Raw genomic sequence first — 23,221 nt, 5'->3', positions numbered from 1 at the left:
CTGCTGTCTGTATGCTTTGACTGTTTTCACTGTGATCCTGCTAACCAGGACACCAGTGATTGTGCTCTCTTCCTCTAAATTTGGTTCTCTTCTTCTAAATGTGGTTGCTTAGGAATTTGCACACCTCACAGTGGCATACTGGTGCCCCCATATAAGTCCCTAGTATTTGGTACTTAGGTACCCAGGGCATTGGGGCACCATGGGTTCTCCATGGGCCTTAGCATGTATTATGTCACCCATGGAAGCCATGCAAAATGTGTCTGCAGGCCTGCCATTGCAGCCTGCTTGAAAAGGTGCATGCACCCTTTCTCTACAGGTCACTGCACCAAGTCGCTGTAAGTCACCCTATGGTATAAACTCCTAGCCCAGAGGGCAGGGTGCAGGTACCTGTGTGTGAGGGCACCCCTGCATGAGCAGAGGTGCCCCTACGAACTCCAGCTCCATTTTCCTGGACTTCGTAAGTACTGGGAAGCCAATTTACCCGTGTACTGGTCACAGGTTGCTGTGTCCAGCTACATAATGGTAACTCTGAACCTGGCCATGTTTAGTTTCAAACATGTCGGAATCATACCCCAGTACTGTTGCCAGTCTTGGTTGTATGATTCCATGCACTCTGGGGGCTCCTTGGGGGACCCTTAGCATTGCTTCTACCAGTGTTCTGGGATTTTCTGGGTAGCCCGCACTGCTCCCACCCCTGAGGCAGATTTCTGCCCTCCTACTGCTTGACTAGCTAAAGCAGAGGAAGGCACAACAAAGGATTTCCTGAAGGAGAGGGAGGTAACACCCTTTCCCTTAGAAATACGTGTTACAAGGCTTGCAAGGGGTAGCCTCCCCAAGCCACCGGTTTGCTTTAAAGGGCACATTTGGTGCCTTCCTTGAACAAACTGGTTTGCACCAGTCCAGGTCCCTGCTCTGATGTGAAACTGGACAAAGGAAAAGGGAGTGACCAATCCCCTGTCCATTAACAGACTAGGGGTGGTGTCCAGAGCTCCTCCAGGTGGCCACTTGATTCTGCCATCTTGAATTCATGGTGGGCAGAGGCCCCCGGGAGCATCTGAGTGGCCAGGTCAGGTAGGTGACGTCACAACCCCCTCTTGATAGGTGGTCACCCTCCTAGGTGACCAGACCCCCTTCCTGGACTATTTAGGCTCTCCCTCTTTGGTGGGTCCTCAAATTCGATGTGCAAGATTCCAGCAGGACTCCTCTGCATCGTTTACTTCATCTTCTGGCCACTGGGACTGCAACTGGACCCTCGAGTAACCGACAATCTGTAACTTCAGTGACGACTCCCCTCCGCAACATTGTTTCTCCGGCTCCTCCCAGCAACTGCAACATTTCCCCGGCTGCGCGTCCTCTGATGCCGGCGAGTCTTCAGCCTGCGTTAGAAGGTATCTCCCCCTTGGAGTGAAGGAGTCACTCCCCTGCATTGGCAGGCACCAACTGGAACCACAACTGGTGGCGTGGATCTGCTCTCCTCCGGAACTGTGTGGATCCTGCATCACAGGTGGTGGTCTGGAGTGGTCCCCTTAGTCCAGTCTACCAGCTGTCCAACTTGGGAGACGGTAAGCCCTTGCCTCTCCTTGCAGGACAGTACCTCTGTGCACTGTGACTCTTGCAGCTACCAAGGCTTGTTTGCTCCTCCTTCGAGAAATCTTCAGGCTCCGTGTAACCCCATTCCCCAACACTCTTTCCTGCAAAGCACAGTCTCCTGCCTGCTGCTCCAGTGACGTGGGACTCCTCTTCAGGTGTCCAGTGTGGGCCTCACGGCGACTTGTGCCTGCTGCCAGTTGGTTGCCTGTGGGGGCTGCTTTCTCTTCTTGTGAGACTCCCAGGTGCTGAGGGTCACCCTGGACTCCCCTCCTTGGGTTGAGTCCCAGGGACCTTGCTGGTCCTCTTCAGTCTTGCAAACCTTCTTCTCTGTCTCTTGCTTTTGCCGAGGCTTGTTGGTGGTTTTCCAGCACCACTAACCGACTGCATCTCGACCGCTGACATGGGACATTATTTGCATAATTTCTGGGACTTCTCTTCATCTCTTGTGCTGTACTGCTGACGTTCTTTGTCCACTGTCGACCCGGTCCATCCACAGAAGGGTGGGTAGTGGCTCCTGCCACAACCGATACTCCGTCATGAACTTGACTTGGTCCCCTTTCTTTACAGGCCCTTTTTTGTCAGGATCTACCTTTGGGTTCTTCCAGTCTTGGTTGGGTCTTGCATAAGCTTTTTCCAAAGTCCTCCTGTTGGTTTTGGGGAAAGCCAGGAACTGCTCTCCTGGTCTCTGGGGTCACCCTGGTACTCACCTCTTGTGGTTCCTAGTTCTCCAGCTCCTCTCTACTGATTCCACTTCCTTGGGTGGGGGGACTGCTATTCACATTCCACTTTTTTGGTATATGGTTTGGCCCTCACTGTTTACCTATACTTTTGCCAATGATTATTGCTTTCTATACTCTTTACTGATTGCCATGGTGTATATATTAGTGTGTTTACTTACCTCCAGTTGGGGGATTGCCTATTTAGTATTCTAGTTTTTATGTTTGTATAATAAAGTACCTTTATTTTTGTAACACTGTGTGGTTCTTTCATGAGTGATAGTGCTGTGTGACTATAGTGGTATTGCATAAGCTTTGCATGTCTCCTAGATAAGTCTTGGCTGCCCATCCACAGCTACCTCTAGAGAGCCCTGGCTTCCTAGACAAGGTGTCTCCAACCAGTCGATTGCGAGCTACCAGTAGTTTGCAGTAACCTTCAGCGTGGCTCCTAGACTCCTGTTAATTTTTAACTAAGAACTGCAATAAATAAGTGTCCTGCTTAAGGGAAGGCTGTGTTTGTTTTATATTACTATCAGGCTGCAGATAGCCTGATAAAGAGGAGCGCTTCACTCCGATTTATGACCCATGTGGGTCACAGAGGTTCAGAACTGAAGCACTGAGGTAATTAATTCTTAAGTCATTCTGAAATCAATATTGGAGCATGAGAACAAAATGATAGGTCTGGATGGTTTTAAATGAGAGGAATTTAATATGAAGAGTTTATTTAATGATTAAGTTAACTGTTTATTTTAATTTTCCCCCTTTTCAAAGTGTCACATTTACCACACAGCAGACATCTTGCTTCCGGTGGTTGACCATTTTTCTTTTAAATGGGAGACATTTAAAGTGAAGAAAAGTGTTTCTATGAAACATTGTCTTAATGTTTTCTCTTTAAATTAAGCCAATGAAGTACTAATGTTTCATGACTTATGTTTCTTCAGTTTAAATTCCTCACATTTAAACAAATGGCACCCTATCTACAGGCCACTAGGAGTAAAAGGCCTGCTGTTTGTAAATACACTTTGACATGGGAGAAACATAACATTATTTTTATGTAAAGCATATAAAGTCAACTCTTCAGTTGCATTTTTTCCTATTTCAAAGTCTCATTTACACACAGCCGGTATCTTTCTTCCACTGGCTGATTAAACAGGTTGCCATGTTCATAACTGAAAAATATAGCCATTTATTTTTAATGGGAGAAAGTTAAAGCGCAGAAAAGTTCCATCAAGAGCAGAAAAAAATCCTTCTTATGAACATTTTTTGCAGAACACTTTTCTGCAGTTTAAATTTCTCCCCTTTTTTTTTTTATTATAAAAAGGTTGTATGTTTCTGTTCTACATGTAACGGTGCCACATATTGCAAAAGGTATGTCCTGTGCCACAAGTACATCCAACACCGGCTCTCATTTAGGATGGACACAACACAGATGTTCATACATCCCAACAGAACATGCAGTCACTGCACATAACAGCCCTATCCTAGTCCCTCTTGGTCACAGTATTTTATTCAAACCATAGTATTGAGTTTCATGGACATTAGGTGAAAAGTCAGTCAAGCTGGGCAAAGGGATGCCTGGTAACAATGCCCGAGTTACTTGGCCTTCGGTATCTCAGAAAGATTTTCACTGATCCAAGTAGTTCTCATTACAGAAAAGGTTGGAGACCCCTGTCCTAGACACTGCATACACTTCACTGAAAGGGGATACCTGGTATAAGGTGATAACACCATAGGTGCTCGCCACACACCAGGCCAGCTTCCAACGCCAATTAATTACCATGTTTAGCAGTAGCCACACAGAGAAAAACTGAATTGATGGACTCTATGCTTGAATAAATCTCAGCTACTGGCAATTACTCAGGGCTGCATTCTTTTCTATTGTGTTTTTTTTTTCACTGTTCCACAACAGGTGGCAGTACCAGCCTTAGAGCAGTGAGCTTTAGTATAGCTTCAGTTGGGCCAGACTAGCATGAACTAAAACACCACTTCCCTTTTGGATGTAAGCACGAGTAACCCCAGACCTGTCCATGATTGTTGCTAGATCCATCATTGTGTACGGGTCTAGTGAGAGTGCATGATGGAATGTTACTTCTGTCTTGTACTTTTCTCTGGTATCCAGGCACATCAGCCGCTAGTGAAGAAGGAGAGATGGGGTCAGCCTTGGGTATTCAGTTGCTTGTGAAGTGGTCAAGAGATTCAATCTTTGTTAATGATTGTATCTTCGTTTATTGGGCTTACGCACATTTGTTATTTTAGCATGACTTTTCACTACCTATTAATGGTTCAGGGACGCCTTTACTGAAATGCTTCAACTGCTTGGCCCAATCTATCAATGATCTACTTATCTAGGTAACTGATCTGTCAAAATGGTACCCATCAAAACCATTGCTGATCAGTGGTGGAGAAAGTAGTTGCTAGGACATTGATTTGATTGTAATAATTTGCGGAAGCTCAAAATTCTTAAGCCAGTGTCAAAATCACATGGATTTATTAAAGTTCTAGTTGGAATGGAGTGTCGGGTGGACCATTCGTGCATTCCAAAAGTTGAAAACTGCCCCTTCCTTCCACCCCCTGATTGACCGCATATGGTACTATTAAATTATTTTATCCCGTGACGTTTCTTTTAAAAACCGTCGGATGGTGTGTGAAATATCTTACCCTAACGTTTGACAAGACAAACCACTCAATCAGAGTATTGGAAATTTGATAAAACATTAAAACTTGAAGTTTAGATTATTGAAACTCAATGTTAAAATGATTTCACCACAGCCAAAACATTAATGAAATGACGAAGGTTAGTTCATATAGACTGCTGTCTAATTTCTGTGGAATATTTTACATAATGTGGCGATGCATGCTTGCCTGGTTGCGTTAAGCTTGTCTCGTAAACGTAACGCGAAAATGCAAACAGAGTATTCTGTTGTAATAGTATGCTGCGCCCTATAACAAGTGCAGAAGAAGAAAACTACAAGAGGGACTACTTGTTCTGGTTGTGTGGAAGATGGCCTGCACTGGGCAGTGCTCTTGTTCATTATATGAGAACATTGGAGAGCGTGCTGTTGAGCTACTTCGCGTCTACCCACTGTATGACATTTTATTTTAAGCACAATGTTAATGAATGTTGTCTGTGCAAACATTCAGCAGAGCCATGATGACTGACTTTAATGTGCGAACTCATGTAAATGGCATTTGTGCTTGTCTGTGTTTGCATTCATAAGCACGTTAAGGCCAGATCTTTTGGCTTTGTTGATGCTTGTGGATCCATCATCTGCACACCATTAATAGTCTTCTTAAACTGCTCACGAATGCGGTAAATGTGCCCTGACTTTGCCAACACTGCGCTCTTTCTTGAAAGCTGTTCATAGGGCAAAGAAGCTGAACCTACTTATCTGCTGTTACTGGCCGGTATATGTGCACACTTGTAGGTTTTAGGATGCTGGATACCCTGCAGATCTCTAACTCTCACCGCCCACGAAAATACTCTAGGGTTGGCGTCTCCCATGTTTTCGTAACAAGAGCTACTTGCGTTCAATGAAACATTATTAGCCTTGTAGTTGTGTCCGCACCGGGCAAGATTATATTAGTGGGCACACTATCCAGGAGTACTGGCAGTGATCACCTCAGTGCATCAGGTAGGGCTGCCAGCAGTAACTTATTAAGTCTTTGTCAATTTGGAATCCCTTCACGTAGATAATATACATCAGCCGTAGCTGCAATGCCTGTGGCACCAAGCTAATATCATTATTAATAATTCTCTACAACTCCACAAGATTTATAGTTCTGCTTTAAAAGAATTTTGGAAAAGCAACCATTTGTTCCCAACTTCGTATTATGAATTCTGAAAATACACACATTTTATTCTCAAATAAACGCTTTTGGTTTAAATATATTAATTCAGCGAAGCAAAAGCAGCTAATTTAGTAGGCTGGGTGGCCAGAAGAGCTGCTGCAAATATAGCTGGATAGCTGCTAATGGCTCACAAGCTACTAGTTGGAGAAGCCTGGTCTAGGGCATGGGCACTCGCAAACATTTTCCAAGGGGTCACAACGTTTGGTTTGTAGTGTGACAGAGCCACATTGATGGTAACAGGGCTGCGGTTTGGTGGGGGAGGGAATCATTGTAGGGGAAGCGAAGCATGTTGTGGCTGAATTGCACATTGTGAAACAAGAAACCTGGGCTCATCCTGGAATCCACACTAAACCGAATTGTGCCATTCCAAACATTTTTTTTTTTTTTCCCCTTTCCCTCCTTGCTCTTCATTATCACAAGGACCTTGAAATACATGACTTTAGGCTATGTATAAAATATTCTGTGTTTGATTTAATAACCTATAATGTTCATGTATATTAGCAACCCAGACCACACAAAAGGTACACTTAACTGACTTGCCTCTTAGTTCACTAATTGCACCGTTGTCAGGGTGGGAGGATGCATTAATGTTTCTAAATTATATTTAAAAACTGTCACTTAAAAAAATACTTAATGCACTGAAATAAACTGATGTATTAAGGTCCATCGGTCTTGCACTTTTGAATTATGAAGGGACGTTATCGATTTCTGCACGTTAGCTGTAAGATGTCTTTAAAAATGAACGTATTCCTAAAGTTAAACAGTACAGGACATCCTAGTTAATTCCTTAGTTTAACTTCAGTGAACCTTTAACTGAATACTTGCCAGATCATTTAATATTTTAATATTAGTGCTGAGTTGAGTAAACAGCAGTCCGGTGCTGCTGTTGAGTAGAGGGCCGCATGTAAAGGTCCGGAGGGTCACATTTGGCCCCCGGGCCGTACTTTGAGTATCACTGATTCTAAGGGATCATTGCAGTGACTGGTGAGCTGTACATGGTCACAAAATTTCGGAGGCGGTTTGGATACTTTAGCGTCTATACTCCTGCCAACCCAAATGAAATGAAAATCAAAGTAGCCTGTTGGGAGTAGAGCATGCAGACTGAGATATACAATTGAGGCGCTTAGGACCCAGGTCTAGTGCTGTTGTCAAATTGTGCTTTTAAATTCTATCACAGGACCGGAGGCGAGGATTATGCAAATCTTTCTTCACTCTTTATTCAACAGCAAGTTCAAAGTTAAACAAAAAATGAACAGAAAAACTACAAGTTCCATGAGCCCGCCGCCATGGTAACGAGTATCCAATGAGGTGCCCTCCTTCACGTCAGTATAAATGGCCCGAGACACGTCACACTTCCTCTTTCTTCACTGCTCAGATAAGTGCTTTTTCTGCCTCCGTTGGGAGCTTGTTTCCTTGCCTTGACGCGCTGCCGCTCAATTGTCTTACGGGGCTTTCTGTAGCCGCTTTCTCGCCACGAGCGGTCCGGAACGGACGGGCCGCTCGAGCGCTTAATTTCCTTTCGGCCCTCGGCGTGTTAATACACGTCGGGGCCACCAGAGGGAGCGCGCGCTGTGTTTCTTCGTTCTCGAAGAGCGCGTTGCTTTCAGCGCGTGGCTCGCGCTTCGCGTTTGCTTTTGGGGAAACCTGTTGTGTCCAGGGAGTTAGGTTCCTGCCTTTCACCCAGACAAGCAGGGTTTGATTTCCAGGCCTGCCAGATGACACACTCAGTCTCTTAGCAGGCATATCTGCATTAACCACTTTTCTTCCCAGGTTTGAGGGTTTCTCCTCTATTGCATGTTGCCACCCTGGTGCATTTTTTCATCTTCCCTACCCTGACACCCGTTTGGGTAAGAATTACCCCATTAGGGAAGGCATTATTTTCTTGACTTACTGTCAGTGACAGAGGGGGTAGGGATTTTACCCTATATATTGTATATATTTTGTTGGGTGTACACTCTGTCATAGTCCTCATTATGCATTCCTCCCAAGAGAATGAACCTTTTCCCAACATGTCCCCAGGTGAGGGTCCCTCTCACCGTACCCTTCCCCCCGGAGTGGACACTTTGTTTTCCCAGGCTATTTCTCACGCTTTGGCCCCTCTTAGGGATACTGTAGCTAAGCTTACTGAACAGGTGTCCAGAGGTACGGGCATGTTTGGTGTGACGGGAGCAGAGGGTGATTCCTCTACCCTTTCAGCCCCCAGGAAAATGCGCAAGCGCGACGCGGGGCACCTGGGGGATGGGGTATTTTCACCCAATCCCAAGAGTGCGCGCGCGCATAAGCGCGTACCCTCCCGGGAGGACCGTTTGCCCGGAGTATTGGGTGACAAGCTTCACCAACTATGGAACCCTGATCGGGGATCCCCCAAAGGCTTCATGGGAGGTTCAGATGAGGACTCATCATCTCTAGATGACGACTCGGGTCGCCCTTGGCGTCCGGGTGCTACCCTACCAGATCCTTCGGATCACGCCGATTCTGACTCCGATATGTTTGAACCGGAGGGTATCTACCATCCGCGTTCCTCGGAGTGGCGTCCAGACCACAAGGTGGCTGAATATGTCGCCGGTAAAATTAGGCAACCTCTGGACAAAGAGGTGCGCGCTCGTCTACGGGCGGAGTGCCCACGCCCGTCTTTATCAGATAAGGTCGCTCTCACGCCAGTTATTGACCCAAAAATGTGTACGTTTTTCTCCAAGTACACCAAGGATCCCAAGAAAGGGATTGATCGCTCCTGGAGGGCATGCCAGGATAAACTTCTTGATGTGTTAGGTCCCCTCACACAAATTATTCAATTGGCGGAGCGGGCCAAGCAAGCAAACACTCCCCTTCAGACGGACATCATTGCGGGATGGGCTCAGAGAGCTGTTTGTCTTCTGGGCAACGCGAACTGTGCCATCTCTGCAGAAAGACGCAGATCTTTACTGATCAAAATCGACCCCAAGTTAGGGGAACTGTCTAACTCGGAGGCAGGGGCTGTTGCCCAAGGCAATTTATTTGGCGATCCCTTTGTGAAAGAGTTGGGAAAATTTGTGGCTACGTTTTCAGCTTTGGATAAAGCGCAATCTTCGATTAAGAAGGTTTTCCCCAACAAGGTTTTTGGCGGGGCCGGGCGAGGCAGGGGTCGCTCTTCCGGCCGTCCTTTCCAGCAAGGCCCCAGCTCCTTCCGCAACAACGGTTGGAGGGACGGCAGACAAGGAACTTTCTTCCCCAACAGAGGCAGGGGAAGAGGCAGAGGTTCCAGAAATACACGAGGAGCATATAATGCCCCAGGAGGTCCCTCGGGTGAGGCTTATCCCTTTTTTCCCAACAAATTTTGGCGGGAGATTGAGGTTTTTCAGGGACAATTGGAGGCGCATTACCTCCGACGCATGGGTTCTACAAACTGTCTCAGGTTTTCAAATAGAATTCTGGGGTACCCCATTTCAGGAGAAACTGCCTCAGCCCATCGCGTTCTCGGCAGAAGACTCAGAACTCATAGATTTAGAGGTTCAGGCCCTTCTTCACAAAGGTGCCATTTCCTTTACTTCCCTTCACCCCACAGGCTTCGTAAGCAACATCTTCTTGGTGGAAAAGAAGGACAAAGGGTTTCGTCCCGTTATCAATCTTCGTGCTTTCAACGAGTGGGTGGTTTACAGACATTTCAAGATGGAGGGTATTCACTTGCTCCGCGACCTCCTCTTGCAGGGGGACTGGATGGTTCGTCTAGATCTCAAGGACGCGTACCTCACGGTCCCTATTTTTCCACCCCATCGCAGATTCCTGCAATTCTTATGGAACAACCAGGTGTTCGAATTCACCACACTCCCCTTCGGCCTGTCGTCGGCGCCATGGTGCTTCACAAAACTTCTCAAACCAGTAGTGGAAACTCTGAGGTTACAAGGCATTCGCCTCATAATTTATCTGGACGACATCCTTTTGATGGATTAGTCCAGGTCTCGGTTGATGTTCAATCTGAACACAACTATTGCGCTTTTCCAGGACCTTGGTTTTGTGATCAACCAACAGAAGTCGCAACTTACCCCGTCTCAATCGTTAGTCTTCCTAGGGTTTCTAGTGGATTCCCGCTCAGCGTCTCTCAGTCTCCCGGCGACAAAGATTTCCAAAATAAAGAAGGAACTGAGAAAGGTCCTGCAACGGGACCAGATCTCTCTACGCCAGTTAGCCAGAGTAGTAGGCCTGCTTTCGTCTTCGATTCAAGCCATTTTTCCGGGTCCCCTACACTACAGAGCCCTGCAACGCTTGAAAGCGTTTCACCTTCGCCGAGGGGTGACGTACTCCGAGTTGATCTCCCTGTCCCAAGAGGCCAGGACGGAGTTGTGCTGGTGGCTGGACCACATGGAGGCATGGAATGGCAAGGCCATCTTTGGGGCGGCCCCGGATCTGGTGATCGAGTCAGACGCCAGTCGCCAGGGATGGGGGGCTCGTTGCGGGGACATCTCGTTGGGGGGACGCTGGACCCCGCAGGAACTAACCATGCATATCAACTGCCTGGAGCTCCTGGCGGGTTCTTTTGCAATCAGGTCCCTCACGAGAAACAAGGTCTCATGCGTAGTTCTACTACGGATGGACAACGTATCGGCAGTGCAATACATAAATCGTTTAGGGGGGACAAGATCAAGAGCCCTAGCGGGGCTAGCGATAGATTTTTGGCATTTTTGCCTTCAACATCAAATCTCAGTCACAGCGGAGTATCTTCCGGGAACCCAGAATGTGTGGGCAGACTGGAATTCTCGCTTTCTCCGGGATCCCAGCGATTGGCGACTACATCGCTCGGTTTTTCAGGCGATCATGGATCATTGGGGTCCCTGTTCAGTGGATCTCTTTGCGTCTCGTTGGAATGCCCAGCTTCCCCTATACTTCAGCTGGCGTCCGGATCCGGGGGCGATGGCAGTAGATGCGTTTCTCCAACATTGGGGCACGCTTCAGGGTTATGCTTTTCCCCCGTTTCTTCTTATCCCGCGGGTTGCTGCTCAAGTTCGCCGCCAAGAGGCGACGGTGATTCTAATAACCCCCTGGTGGAGATCACAGGCATGGTTCCCGACTCTGCTGGAACTCTCGTGCGAGTGTCCTCTTCGCCTCCCGGATTTTCCCTCGATACTCCTGGATCCGTCGGGGTGCTGCCACCCTCTAATCCTTCAAGGTCATCTTCCCCTCATAGCTTGGAAGATTTCCGGCATCATTGGCAAAACAACCGGCTTTCGCAGGAAGCTAATAACTTCATCGCACAGGCCTGGGCCCCTGGTACATGCAAACGATATAGATCAGCATGGAATAGGTGGTCTAGTTGGTGTGTGGGCAAACACTGCGATCCCATGGGGGCCAGCATTGCCGACATCATCAATTTCCTGGCGGAATTAGCTGCATCCGGCTTAGCGTATCGCACCATCAATTCTTTTCGCTCAGCCATCTCGGCGGGCCATCCTCCCCTGAATAATCTCCCGATTGGGGGGCATCCCTGGGTTTGTAAACTTCTTAGGGGTATTAGACTCTCCAGACCTCCACAACCTAGATATTCGGGGCTCTGGGATGTGAACTTGGTTCTTAATCTCTTATCCTCTTGGCGGGACAACCAATATTTGTCAATGAAGGAATTGTCGGCAAAATTAGCCATGCTTCTCTGCCTCATTTCCTGTAAGCGTGTGTCAGATATCAGAGCACTGGATGTTTCCGCTCGAGCCTTTACTCCGGAAGGAGTCACGTTTACTATTGCAAGGAGGACAAAGAATAATATCAGGTCGGTGTCCTATCCCGTTTTTCCTGATTCCCCGAGGCTTTGTGTGGTTAGATGTCTCAAAGTCTATGAGGAGGTAACCAGTTCTTGTAGACCCCCAGGTGAGACTCAATTGTTGATTTCGATTAAGAGGCCGTTTAGGGCGGTTTCTTCTCCCTCCATTGCCAGATGGATCCGGTGGATTCTCTCTGAGGCAGGTATAGATATTCGAGTTTTTGGGGCTCATTCTACTCGGGGAGCTATGGCGTCCAAAGCCATACAGGTGGGGGGCAGATTGGAGGACATCATGCATGCTGCTGATTGGTCTTCAGAGTCTACTTTTAAGACGTTTTACTTTAAACCAATTCATGACGCAGCCGCACTGGTGGTAAGTAAGCTTTGAACTTGCATAATCCTCGCCTCCGGTCCTGTGATAGAATACGAAATTTCCTAGCTATCGTGAAGGAAAGTTTCAATTCTATTAAGGACACGGAGGCGAGGATTATCCCACCCACATACATTTCGCGGATATGTTCCCTCCCGATTACGTCTATCTGCGTAGCAAGGTGGTATACTTGCGTTTATGCCTTTGTTTATTGGTTATTCTGCTCATGTTTTAAATTTTCAGGAAAACACTTGATTCAGATATATATTTTCATTTATATGTGTTTTGAGTCCATAACTTTGCTGCCTTTGGTGGGTTTTACTGTGTTCTATCGGACTTGCATCTAATTGCTCCTATTTTTTAGGTTCCGAAACTACGACCAATTGACTCTACCAGGAGTCCTTCCGCAGTGAAGTCGAGGAAGTGTGACGTGTCTCGGGCCATTTATACTGACGTGAAGGAGGGCACCTCATTGGATACTCGTTACCATGGCGGCGGGCTCATGGAACTTGTAGTTTTTCTGTTCATTTTTTGTTTAACTTTGAACTTGCTGTTGAATAAAGAGTGAAGAAAGATTTGCATAATCCTCGCCTCCGTGTCCTTAATAGAATTGAAACTTTCCTTCACGATAGCTAGGAAATTTCGTATTATCATTCCTGCTCCTGGGTTTACGGTGGCATTTGATCACTTTGCTGCCTCTATTTATTTGTATTTTTTTTCTTATTGGTATTCATGTTTATTTTGCAATCGTTAAAAAAAAAAGTAACCTCTGACTAGTATATTGTCACATTTTTTGACTGATCTATGCTATCAAATTTTTTTTATAGCTGTAACAAGCTAAGTAGGCATGAACAACAAAAAACACTAATCTGAAAACTTTAGCACCTTACTTCTATTAATTGCACATCTGCAAGTATTTAGGCTTCATTATTGTTATGCACTTCCATACATAATCCTTGTGCTGTCAAAAAATGCCCTGATATAGACTCGGCGAATGAAATTGACAGCAGGGAGCCACTCAAAAGAATACCAAATTTCTGTGTGTTTCCATTTTTTTTTTTTTTTTTTAAATACAGAAGTTGAGTGGATTTTTTTTTTTTTTTTTTTTTTTGTAAAAAAAAAAACTACCAGGAACTTTAATTAAAAACAACTAAAATTGTATCAACTCTTGCTGTCTGTTTGTGGCAATATCATGTCCGTAGAGGCCTCGGTTTCATGGCAGGAGCCTGGTGGTCTCCATGTATGTGGACGATAGGACGGCATATATTCGCAAACTCCAAGGGAAACCAGGCCCAGTTATTTGCAAGGTCATACATTTCGGTGGATGCTTAGGTGTCCATGTCAACTGGGCCAAGACCACACTTTCCCCTCACTAAGTGTACACAACAGTTTGCTACAGATTAACCGCTGCAATGGGCCTCTGAACCAGTGCGCCACCTGGGCATTTGATGAACTCTAGAAAGCCAACTATAGCCGCACCATGGAGTGGCTGGAAGAGAGGATTCCAGTGTGGACTTGATCCATGACTGGTTGGATAGCCATTGCAAAAATAGCCATTCTACCCAGGTTTCTGTACCTATTTATAAACATACAAATCCCACCCACTGCACGCTTTTTATGGTGAATGCGCTCTAACCTAGTCGCTCTGATCTGGGCCGTCCAGCAACTGCAGATCGGATGGGGGACACTCACCCTGCCCTTCCAGAAGGGGGTCTTGGGCTCATTACAATAACATTTGGATCTTCCCCATGAAATTTAAGTCACACACAACTATTGAGGCGGATCATGTGGCGCTCTAAACTGCTTCAGACTGAGATTGATATGGTGGAATATGTGTGATTGGCATGGGATGGCATGCAGTGGTTCTCCAACCTCTCCTGACTGCAGGCGTCCTCTCTTCCCTTAGCACGCAATACTCTACTGCAGGCCAGTGGGGCTGAGGTAAGGGCATGTGGACATGGCTTAAACATCTCTGCGGATCTATATCCCGATGACCACTTTCTACCCCTTTTCGGGCCGTCCCCTATCTCTTGAGATCTTCCTTTATCACCAGCTCCGATGCACATGTTGCACGCTGCATGGCACATTCCTCCTTCCAACTCCAACACTGCACACCCTTGAACACATACTAACTAGCCCATTGCCTCGCAGACTGGTCATTCATCTCTACTCCATTGTGCAAGAAACAGCACTGGGGACTGCCCTGGTGTCTCGCACCACCTGGGAAGAAAATACCAACCCCCCATCACAGATGTCCAGTGTTAATATTGTTGTGGCCAAACAGCGGCCTTCTCCTCTCATTATAAATTTAACCTCATCCTTTTCAAATTCCTCCACCAACTACACTGCACCCCAATACTGCTTCATCATATGGGTCTGGTGGAGGACGCCTGATGTCTGCGCTTCGCTGCCCCTCAGGCCTCCTTCCTTCACCTTTCTTGGGAGTGTCCACTAGTGGCTGACTTCTGGTCTGGGTTTTTCTGCTCTGCTTCTTATCACTGGCTCCTGGTCGGCCTCCTTGGATATGTCAGATGTCCCTCCTTCCCACGGGATCCGTGCCTCACTGCCATGCTCTTACACCTGGCCAAGTGCCAGGTGGCCATACACTGGGGAGATTTCCTGCTTCCGTGGTGGAGGCTTGGCTGCAGAACGTGACTTACTGCCTGTAACAACTTTCCACATACTGGGAGCTCTGCCTCCTTGCTCCTGCCCCAAAGACATCTGGGAACCACTACTAACATATCTAAGACAGGGAGACTCGCCCCTCCGGCTGAATGCCCCCAACCCCTGGGTGGCAACTCTTTCCCCCTCCCTGGTAATCCACACGACCATCATTGATGCCCTGCCCCACTTCCTCACTCATCTGCCTAATGTATGAGTCAGTGACTTAACAGTGGTCAGTCCACTGACTGCATTCAATGTGCGTTATGTTATATAGCTCCTGCTGTGAATGTATTCATTTACTGGTGGGTCAATGTGATGACTTTACTTTAACCTGCTTCGATGCCGGATCCCCCTCCCGCCACCCCATTTCACCCCTGTTGTTGTATTGCTGTTCTTTACTAAAATTCCAATAAAGAATAGTTTTAAAACTTGTAGAAACTATGTACTGAACATATTTTTTCTGTAAACTGAATGTTGTTTTTGAAAGGACATCATTAAGCATTCATTTTTTCTTTGTATTTTCAATGAAGGTACCATGACGTCAGAAAAGAAATTACTTCAAATCAAGGAAGCTTTTGACTTGGCCCAGAAACCACATCAAAATCATGCTAAATTAGCGGTGGCATTGAAACAGACCTACAACAAGGTATGTATGTGCTTAACTGGTAGGAAGTAAAATAACCAAACTAAGGATCTGATTATGAGTACAGCTGCCCCTTGGATTGCTGTTCTTGCGGTGGTGGTCCGACTGCCGCATCCATGGTGGTCTGCCTGCCAGATTACGATCCAGGCAGTTGGACCACCACAACACTGCCGCAATCTCCAGGATCAGAGATCCCGATAGGTTGGCAGCGTTGAAAGTTGTTGTCCGCAACAACAGTGCCAAGCTCGACACGGTGCTGATCACGACTTTCCACTCCACCAGCATTTTTATGGCGGGGTCCCGCCCTGAAATGTCTGGCAGAAAGGCAGGGTTGGGGGGAGGGGTGTTGACCTGCACTGCACATGTCATGGGCAAAACAGGCTCCCCCTGTCAGCACACTGTGATTGTGCACGGTCTGAGAACCGAGGGCAATGCTGTGGTTCTCTTTTCGCAGGTCTGCCCGACGTAAACATAGTAATACAGCGGTGGAGATGCCGCCAGCTTCTGGGCCACCTCCCCAAGGTCATATTGGCAGGCCGACGGTCTCACCGCTGAGATTGTAATCGGCCATTTAGTAAGTTGGGAATACTGTTCATGTCCCTTTCGGACTTGGAAGTTTGAGTGAAATGGCTTCTAGTCCTGTTGGCAGCTGCAGAACGTAGGGTAGCTCCAAGATTAAGAAATGGAGCTTCATCTGCTTTAGTACTAGTATTAAAACCAATCTACTCTGCGGTAATGCGATGCACCCAAGGATGCATTTTGTGCAAAGAAAATAACGTTAAATGCACCAGAAAAGGAACAGCATTAGCCACTCGTTCTCTGTTAGCATTCACTTGCATTCACGTTTTTGACCCATGTTACACAAGCAGGTGTAATTAAGTAATTTAGCATCACAAGCGTAAGGTGAAATTACCCAGACTATTTCAATGCAGATAAAACCAAATTCATGATATTCAGTCCCATCAACAAAGCACCCCCCTACACTCCCCCAGACACCACATGCTGACCCACCGAACTAGGACCTACGCTCACTGACTGGGCTTGAAACCTAGGCATCATCCTGGACACCAATCTCTTCATGAGATCTGAAATCAGCGCTTCTATATCTGCCTGCTTCAGCCTCCTCCGAAATTTTCAAATGGCTTCACCTTCACACCAGAAAGACTCACCCAGGCATTAATCACGAGCCAGTTAGACTATTGCAACGCCCTCTACTATGGAATACCCACCCACCTTGCACACATGCTTCAAACTATCCAAAACGCTGCAGCAAGACTTGTCCTTAACCTACCCCTTTGCACTCACACCTCACCTCTGGGAACACCACTGGCTCCCCTTCCAGAAACGCTGCCATTTCAAGTTATTCACCCTCGCCTACAAAGTGCTACACCAGAATGGACCCTCCCACCTCAGCCACCAACTGCACTTCCACTTGCCGACCGGTAACCTCCATTCATATTCGCTGTCACTCACACACATTCCCTGCATTTGCAGAAGCAGCAACGGGGGGCTGCTCATTTGCCTACCTAGCAGGAAAGACCTGGAAAGACTTCCCCCAAGGACATATGAACAGCCACCATGCTCACAACATTCCGTAAAAAACTAAAGGCCTGGCTCTTCGTCTGATGCTTCTGATCCTTCGCACCTAATCCGCGCCTAGAGGCCCTCGCGGGTGATTAGCACGCGCTACTAATCCTATTTACATTACAATTCAGCGAGCAACCTATACAAAACAGCTTACCATGCCCCTTGTTTACGGATATTATTCCTAATCAACTTAAAAATGTTTTATCATGTCTCTTTTGGAAAAAAGAGGTGGAACCACAATTTCTGACCAATAACAGGCAAATATCTGGTCTGCAGAAAGAAATAATAGGAGCGCAGCTAGATTAGGGGAAAAAAACCTCTCTCTCCATGATCACTGTGTGGGTTTAAACCCATTAGGGGAAAATAAACCACTTTGACAGATATTGGAGTATAATACCTCATAACCCAGGATGAAGGCAAGTTAGGAGTAGGGAAACATCTTTACCTCTCAGCAACACACAGTACAAGAAAGCATGCATAGGAATGGTTGTGTAGTACTTCCTTAAAATGGTCCTACTCTTTGCTTAGTAGACGATAGGATCTGTATGTAGAATTATCTTTGCATGATGTGACTTTAGAAATAAAGATGAGCTTTTCTCTCTCATACCAGTGTTCCAAATCAATACACATACAGTGCCACAGCTGCTTGGTCATCATCAGGTGCTCTTACAGATCAACTTAGGCAATACCCAAATTTACACCTGTCTCCAAACTGACATGGATAACCAAACAAACTTCAGCAAGTGTTGTGAACATGGACACCTTTGGATCAAAGAGCTAATGCTGAGCCCAAATTAGGCCAGATGTAGCAAAAATCCAATTTGCGAGTTGCAAATTGCGAGTCCTTCCGACTCGCAATTTGCAACTCGCAAATTGGTATGCAGAACGGTGTCTCAGACACCGTCTGCGAGTCGGTATGGGGTCGCAAAGACCCACCTTATTAATATTAATGAGGTGGGTCACAAATTGCGGCCCCATACCGACTATGGGCACTCGCAAACATGGAGGCCTGCTGTAGTCAGCAGACCCCCATGTTCGTGACTTCTTATAAATAAAGCAGTTTTTTTTTTTTTTTAAGTGTAGCCTGTTTTCCTAAAAGGAAAACGAGCTGCACTTAAAAAAAAATCCGAAACCTTTAGTTTCGGTATTTTTTCAGGGCAGGTAGTGGTCCCTTGGACCACTACCTGCCCTGAAAAAATAATTTGTGGTCCATTCACAAAGGGGAAGGGGTCCCATGGGGACCCCTTCCAATTTGCGAGTGGGTTACCATCCACTTCAAGTGGATGGTAACTGCGACACCATTTGCGACCGCATATGCGGTCGCAAATGGTATTGCATACCACTACGAATCGCAAATAAGAAGGGAACACCCCTTACTATTTGCGATTCGGAAATACATTTTGCGAGTCGGTCCCGACTCGCAAAATGCATTTCTGCAAAGGAAACACGCATTTGCGAGTCGCAAATGTCAAATTTTGCCGTTTGCGAGTCGCAAAGTGTTTCCTGCATCTGGCCCTTAGTGCTTGGTGGACCAAGAGCTGGATCTGTCCTCTTTGATCATCTTTTAAACCTGATAGCAACATGGCCATCTTAAAGTGAATAAAATAAATAAATATTACTCCCTCTGTGCCATCACACTTGCTCTAGAAATCGGTGTTGGTTTGTATCTACCTATTATTCTGGGAGTCCTCTTCTTCACTCAACAATGAATACAGCTGACCAGACCAGTGGTGATGCAGCAACTTAATTTCATCAGAACAAAGCACCGAGTTCACAAATCTCTGGAAAAAGCTTGCAGTCTCCACAAGTACACTTCTATTTGTTTGGAGTAGATTTCCAGCCTTAATGGGCTTTTGAGAAATTCCAGGTAATACTCTAAAATTGATGACAGTTGTAGATAGCCAGAGCACTTCTGTATATATTGTTTCCACTCAATGGAGAGTTTAACTGATTGATATAGTATGGTGAACATGTGTATTTGGACATTTCAGAAACTGTTTTTAGTTCATTAAGAAATCAGTTTGCGGTTTTCCTATTTCCACTGTGATAAGCATAGTTACTGTAAGTTATTTTAGGAGCTGCCTTGTATATATTTCCTTTATTGGAATGACCATAGAAAATGTTTGTAAATACTTTTTAAAAAAATTGTTGTACTCCCAACACTTCCTTCCTCACTCCCCTTTCCCTTCTCAAACCATAAATGATCAATTGAAAAGGAGTGTCCCATACTAATGGCAGAACTTAACTACATGCCCTTCATTAAACCATTATTAGTGACTTAAGTTTTAAAAGTTTGTAGTTCATAGACCTAAGCAAAGCATAATTTCATCCCTGTGAGTGTATTTGAGAGGTTTGTAATGATATGATTAGGACTGCCCCCTCTATTGTTGTTAGTAAAATGTAATGGCTGTTATAGATTATGTCCTAGAACGTTGAAATGGAGTTCTGAATATGAGTGGGATATGGCACAAGACATCAAGCCTTATAGCGTTGACCTCTTAAATCTATTGTGAAACTGTTCTGGCTGATTTTTTTTCCCCTTACTAGCTGGGTGAGGGCCTTATAGTACAGGTGGTGTGAACAGGGCTGCATTGACCTCCAGGCGGTTCTGCTGTGGTAGCAGTTTTCCTGCTATATTTAAGGTTGCTCACTGCTCTTGGGAGCTACCTATTAAGTTATTATACTTTACGTTGATAGCCGATGGGTGGACGGGCTCTAACTGGCCTGCAGGCATCACATTGGGTGCTGCAAGATAACATGTTGCTGGAAACTTGACTGTGAATCTCTGAGAGTCCTGCAGTATGTATGGAAGACCAGGAATCTCTGAACAAGACATCCGTGCTGCCTGCACGTGTGGCCTGGACCTGCTGGTGCCCACGGCAGACAGCAGCGGTCAAGGCAGGGTGTGGATCACAGGAGGCGGCTCTACTTTGCCCATGGGCAGGAGCCGAGTCTCCTAGAGGTGCGACATCTGATGGAGCGAAGCTGGTGGACCCGTGCTGGAGAAGGGACGATGAGTTGGCCCGCGGCCGGGTAGAGCCATGCAGGGGGAAAGACTAGCATGGTGGCTGCGCTCACTTGGTGGAGCGGCCCGCACTGGTGGTACCACTAACTACTACTTGGGGCCGCTTATACAGCTGTGCCTCCAGGGGAGTTACTTGGCGCGGGCGGGCGGACCTTCTTTCCTTGGACCTGCAGCGTTGTCCTCCCGCAATAGTGAACCCCCTGATGATGTACTCAACCCCCTCCAACTGCCGCCCAGCTTTCTGCAACACCCAACTGTACTATGGCCACAGACTGACAGTACCTGAGGAACTGGCAGCTAGCTGCTGGTGCCCAAGAACTTACAACGTTTCACCCAGCTTCTCTAGTCTTGGCCGCTAGCCCTCAGTAACTTATGATATGGGTTGCTTGCGTTCTGAGACCGGCAATAACTCCCTGGTGTCAGGATCCGGCTCCTCGGATCCACTGGCCGAAAGCTGGATGCTGTTCTGGTGGTGGTGGTGGTGGTGGAGCGTCTTGGTGCATCCCTGGACCAAACCAGAACATCCCTGGAACACAAGATTGACATTGTGGTCACCAACCTCTCCTTACTTTATGCGAACCATAGTAAACTGGCAGATAGGACCCGCTCCCTGTAACACACCCTGCATGACCTTACTCCTGAGACTCACCAGGTAGCAACCTCTGTGCAGACATTACTTGACTGAGTTGCTGCTTTGGACCGTAGAGTGAAAGATGCTGAGGGATGGTCCAGGAGAAACAATATTCATCTGGTAGGTCTCCCAGAAGGAGTGGAGAGTCGTGATGCTGTCTCCTGTGTAGAGCAGTGGATACATGAACTAGTTCCGACTAAGGCACTCACACAGTTCTTCTCTATTGAGTGAGATCATCAGGTCCTGCCGCTGCCCTGCTGCTGAGGTCGAATCAGAGACCTCTCCTGTTCCGCTTGCTTCATAATGTAGACAAGGACTCTATATTACGTGAGGCGAGGGCACTCCTATCCATCCAAGTAGACAATGCCAAAGTCATGTTTTTCTCTGACTATACCATTGCATACAGAAGCAGAGGAGCTCCTTCCTATCTGTGAAGTGTCAGTTTACAAAACCTCAATTTGAAGTACTCCCTCCTTTCACCTGTGAGGCGACGAGTTGTGATCGTGGGGAAAACGCGTTTATTTGACACCCCCTGAAGCTGCTTGGGAGTGGTTGGAGTCGAAGGGCCTGGCCTGCCAACAAGTATCACTGGGGACCTAGAGGGGATCGCAGGGGGTCATCCTGGCCATCGTTGAGGCAGAGGACTCTGTAGGAATCCCTCTTCGCGGTCAAGGCACGTTCCTGATCAAGAACAGATTTTACAAGACCTCACTGTGCCTTGCCACATCTAACAGAGAGGCAACACATGTCTCAGGCCTAGAGTGACTTGATGGTACGGTGTAGGAAAGTATCCTCTTTCTTGACATGGTTACCCCAATTTTCTGCTTGTTGTCAGTGTGTTTGACTGTCTACTGGGATCCTGGTAACCAGGACCCCCTTAGTTTTGCACTCTCCTGTAAATTGTACCTTTTTCTTCCCACAATTGGCATAGCGATCCCCCATGTAAGTCCCTAGTATATGGTACCCAGTGCAGTGGGGTTCCAGGGGATCCCTATGGGCTGCAGCAGTTATTCTGCCACCCATAGGGAGCCCATGCAAAGGGTTCTGCAGGCCTGCCATTAAAGTCTGAGTGAAACAGGTGCATGCACCCGTTTTCACTACAGGTCACTGTAAGTCACCCCTATGGTATGCCCTCTCAGCCCAGAGGGCAGGGTGCAGGTACCTGTGTGTGAGGGCACTCCTGCACTAGCAGAGGTGCCCCCCCAAACTCCAAATCCATTTTCCTGGTCTTTGTGAGTGTGGGGATGCCATTTTAAACATGTACTGGTCATGGGTCACTACCTATGTCCAGCTACCTAATGGTAAATACGAACTTGGGCATGTTCGGTATCAAACATGTTGAAATTATACCCCAATACTGTTGCAAGTATTGGAAGTATGATTCCATGCACTCTGGGGGCACCTTAAAGGACCCACAGCATTGCCACCACCATTCTTACAGGGTTTTCTCGGCAACCCAGCTGCTGCCACCCCTCAGAGAGGTTTCTGCCCTCCTGGTGCTTGATCTGATCAAGCCCAGGAAAGCACAACAAAGGATTTCCTTTGGGAGAGGGAGGCAACACTCTCTCCCTTTGGAAATAGGCGTGACTGGCTTGGAATGGGTAGCCTCCCCAAGCCACTAATTTGCTTTGAAGGACACATTTGGTGCCCTCCGTGCATAAACCAGTCCACACCGGTTCAGGGACCCACAGTCCCTGCTTTGGCGCGGACTTGTCCATCACCACCCCAGGAGTGGTGCCCAGAGCTCCTCCAGGGGGTCCCTGGGTTCTGCCATCTTGTTTCCAAGCTTGCCAGGGAACTCTGGGAGCATCTGAGTGGCCAGGCAGGTGACGTCAGAGCCCCTTCCTGATAGGTGCTTACCTGGTTAGGTAACCAATCCCCTTTTTAGGGCTATTTAGGGTCTCTTTCTTCAGTGGGTCCTCAGATTCGGCTTGAAAGAATTCAGAAGGATTCGTCTGCAAAGTCCACTTCGACTTCTGGCCACTGGAACTGGGATTGGACCCTCCAGGAACTGACCAACGCTGCTACAACGAAGAAGATTCTTCTGCAAATTTGTTACCTGCCAGCTTTGCAACATTTCACTGGCAGGGCATCCTAGGAGGACTGCAACTCTTCAGCCTGCACAAGAAGGAGGAGGAATCTCCCTTGGCGTGAAGGAGTCACTCCCCGGCACCTACAGCAAGCGACGACCAGCTGTGTGGATTTCCCCTCATCTTGAGCTGCGTGGATCCTTCATCACAGGTGGTGGTCCGAAGTAGTCCTCTTGGTCCTCTCTGCCAGCTGTCCAACTTTGGTGGAGGTAAGCCTTTGCCTTCCCTCGCAGGACAGCACCCCCGTGCACCGCGTCTCTTGCAGCTGCCAAAGCTTGTTTGCATCTCCTCCAAAGGGATCTTCAGGCAACGTGTAGCTCCACCCCCAGCA

At 47.1% G+C, this 23,221-nt stretch overlaps 1 protein-coding gene across 1 annotated transcript in view; it reads left to right on the top strand.

The window, feature by feature from the left end:
* The window catches only part of NCAPG (non-SMC condensin I complex subunit G), a 228,311-nt gene that overhangs the window by 2,650 nt on the left and 202,440 nt on the right, over positions 1 to 23,221 (top strand). Inside the window, exon 2 of the mRNA XM_069202226.1 lies at positions 15,445 to 15,560. Within this exon, the coding sequence (XP_069058327.1) occupies positions 15,450 to 15,560 (111 nt within the window). The 5' untranslated portion in view covers positions 15,445 to 15,449. The remainder of the gene's footprint in view (positions 1 to 15,444; positions 15,561 to 23,221) is intronic.

Source organism: Pleurodeles waltl, chromosome 1_2 (genome assembly GCF_031143425.1).
Source record: "Pleurodeles waltl isolate 20211129_DDA chromosome 1_2, aPleWal1.hap1.20221129, whole genome shotgun sequence".
Lineage (NCBI taxonomy): Eukaryota > Metazoa > Chordata > Amphibia > Caudata > Salamandridae > Pleurodeles > Pleurodeles waltl.
This window is presented reverse-complemented; position numbering and strand designations above follow the sequence as displayed.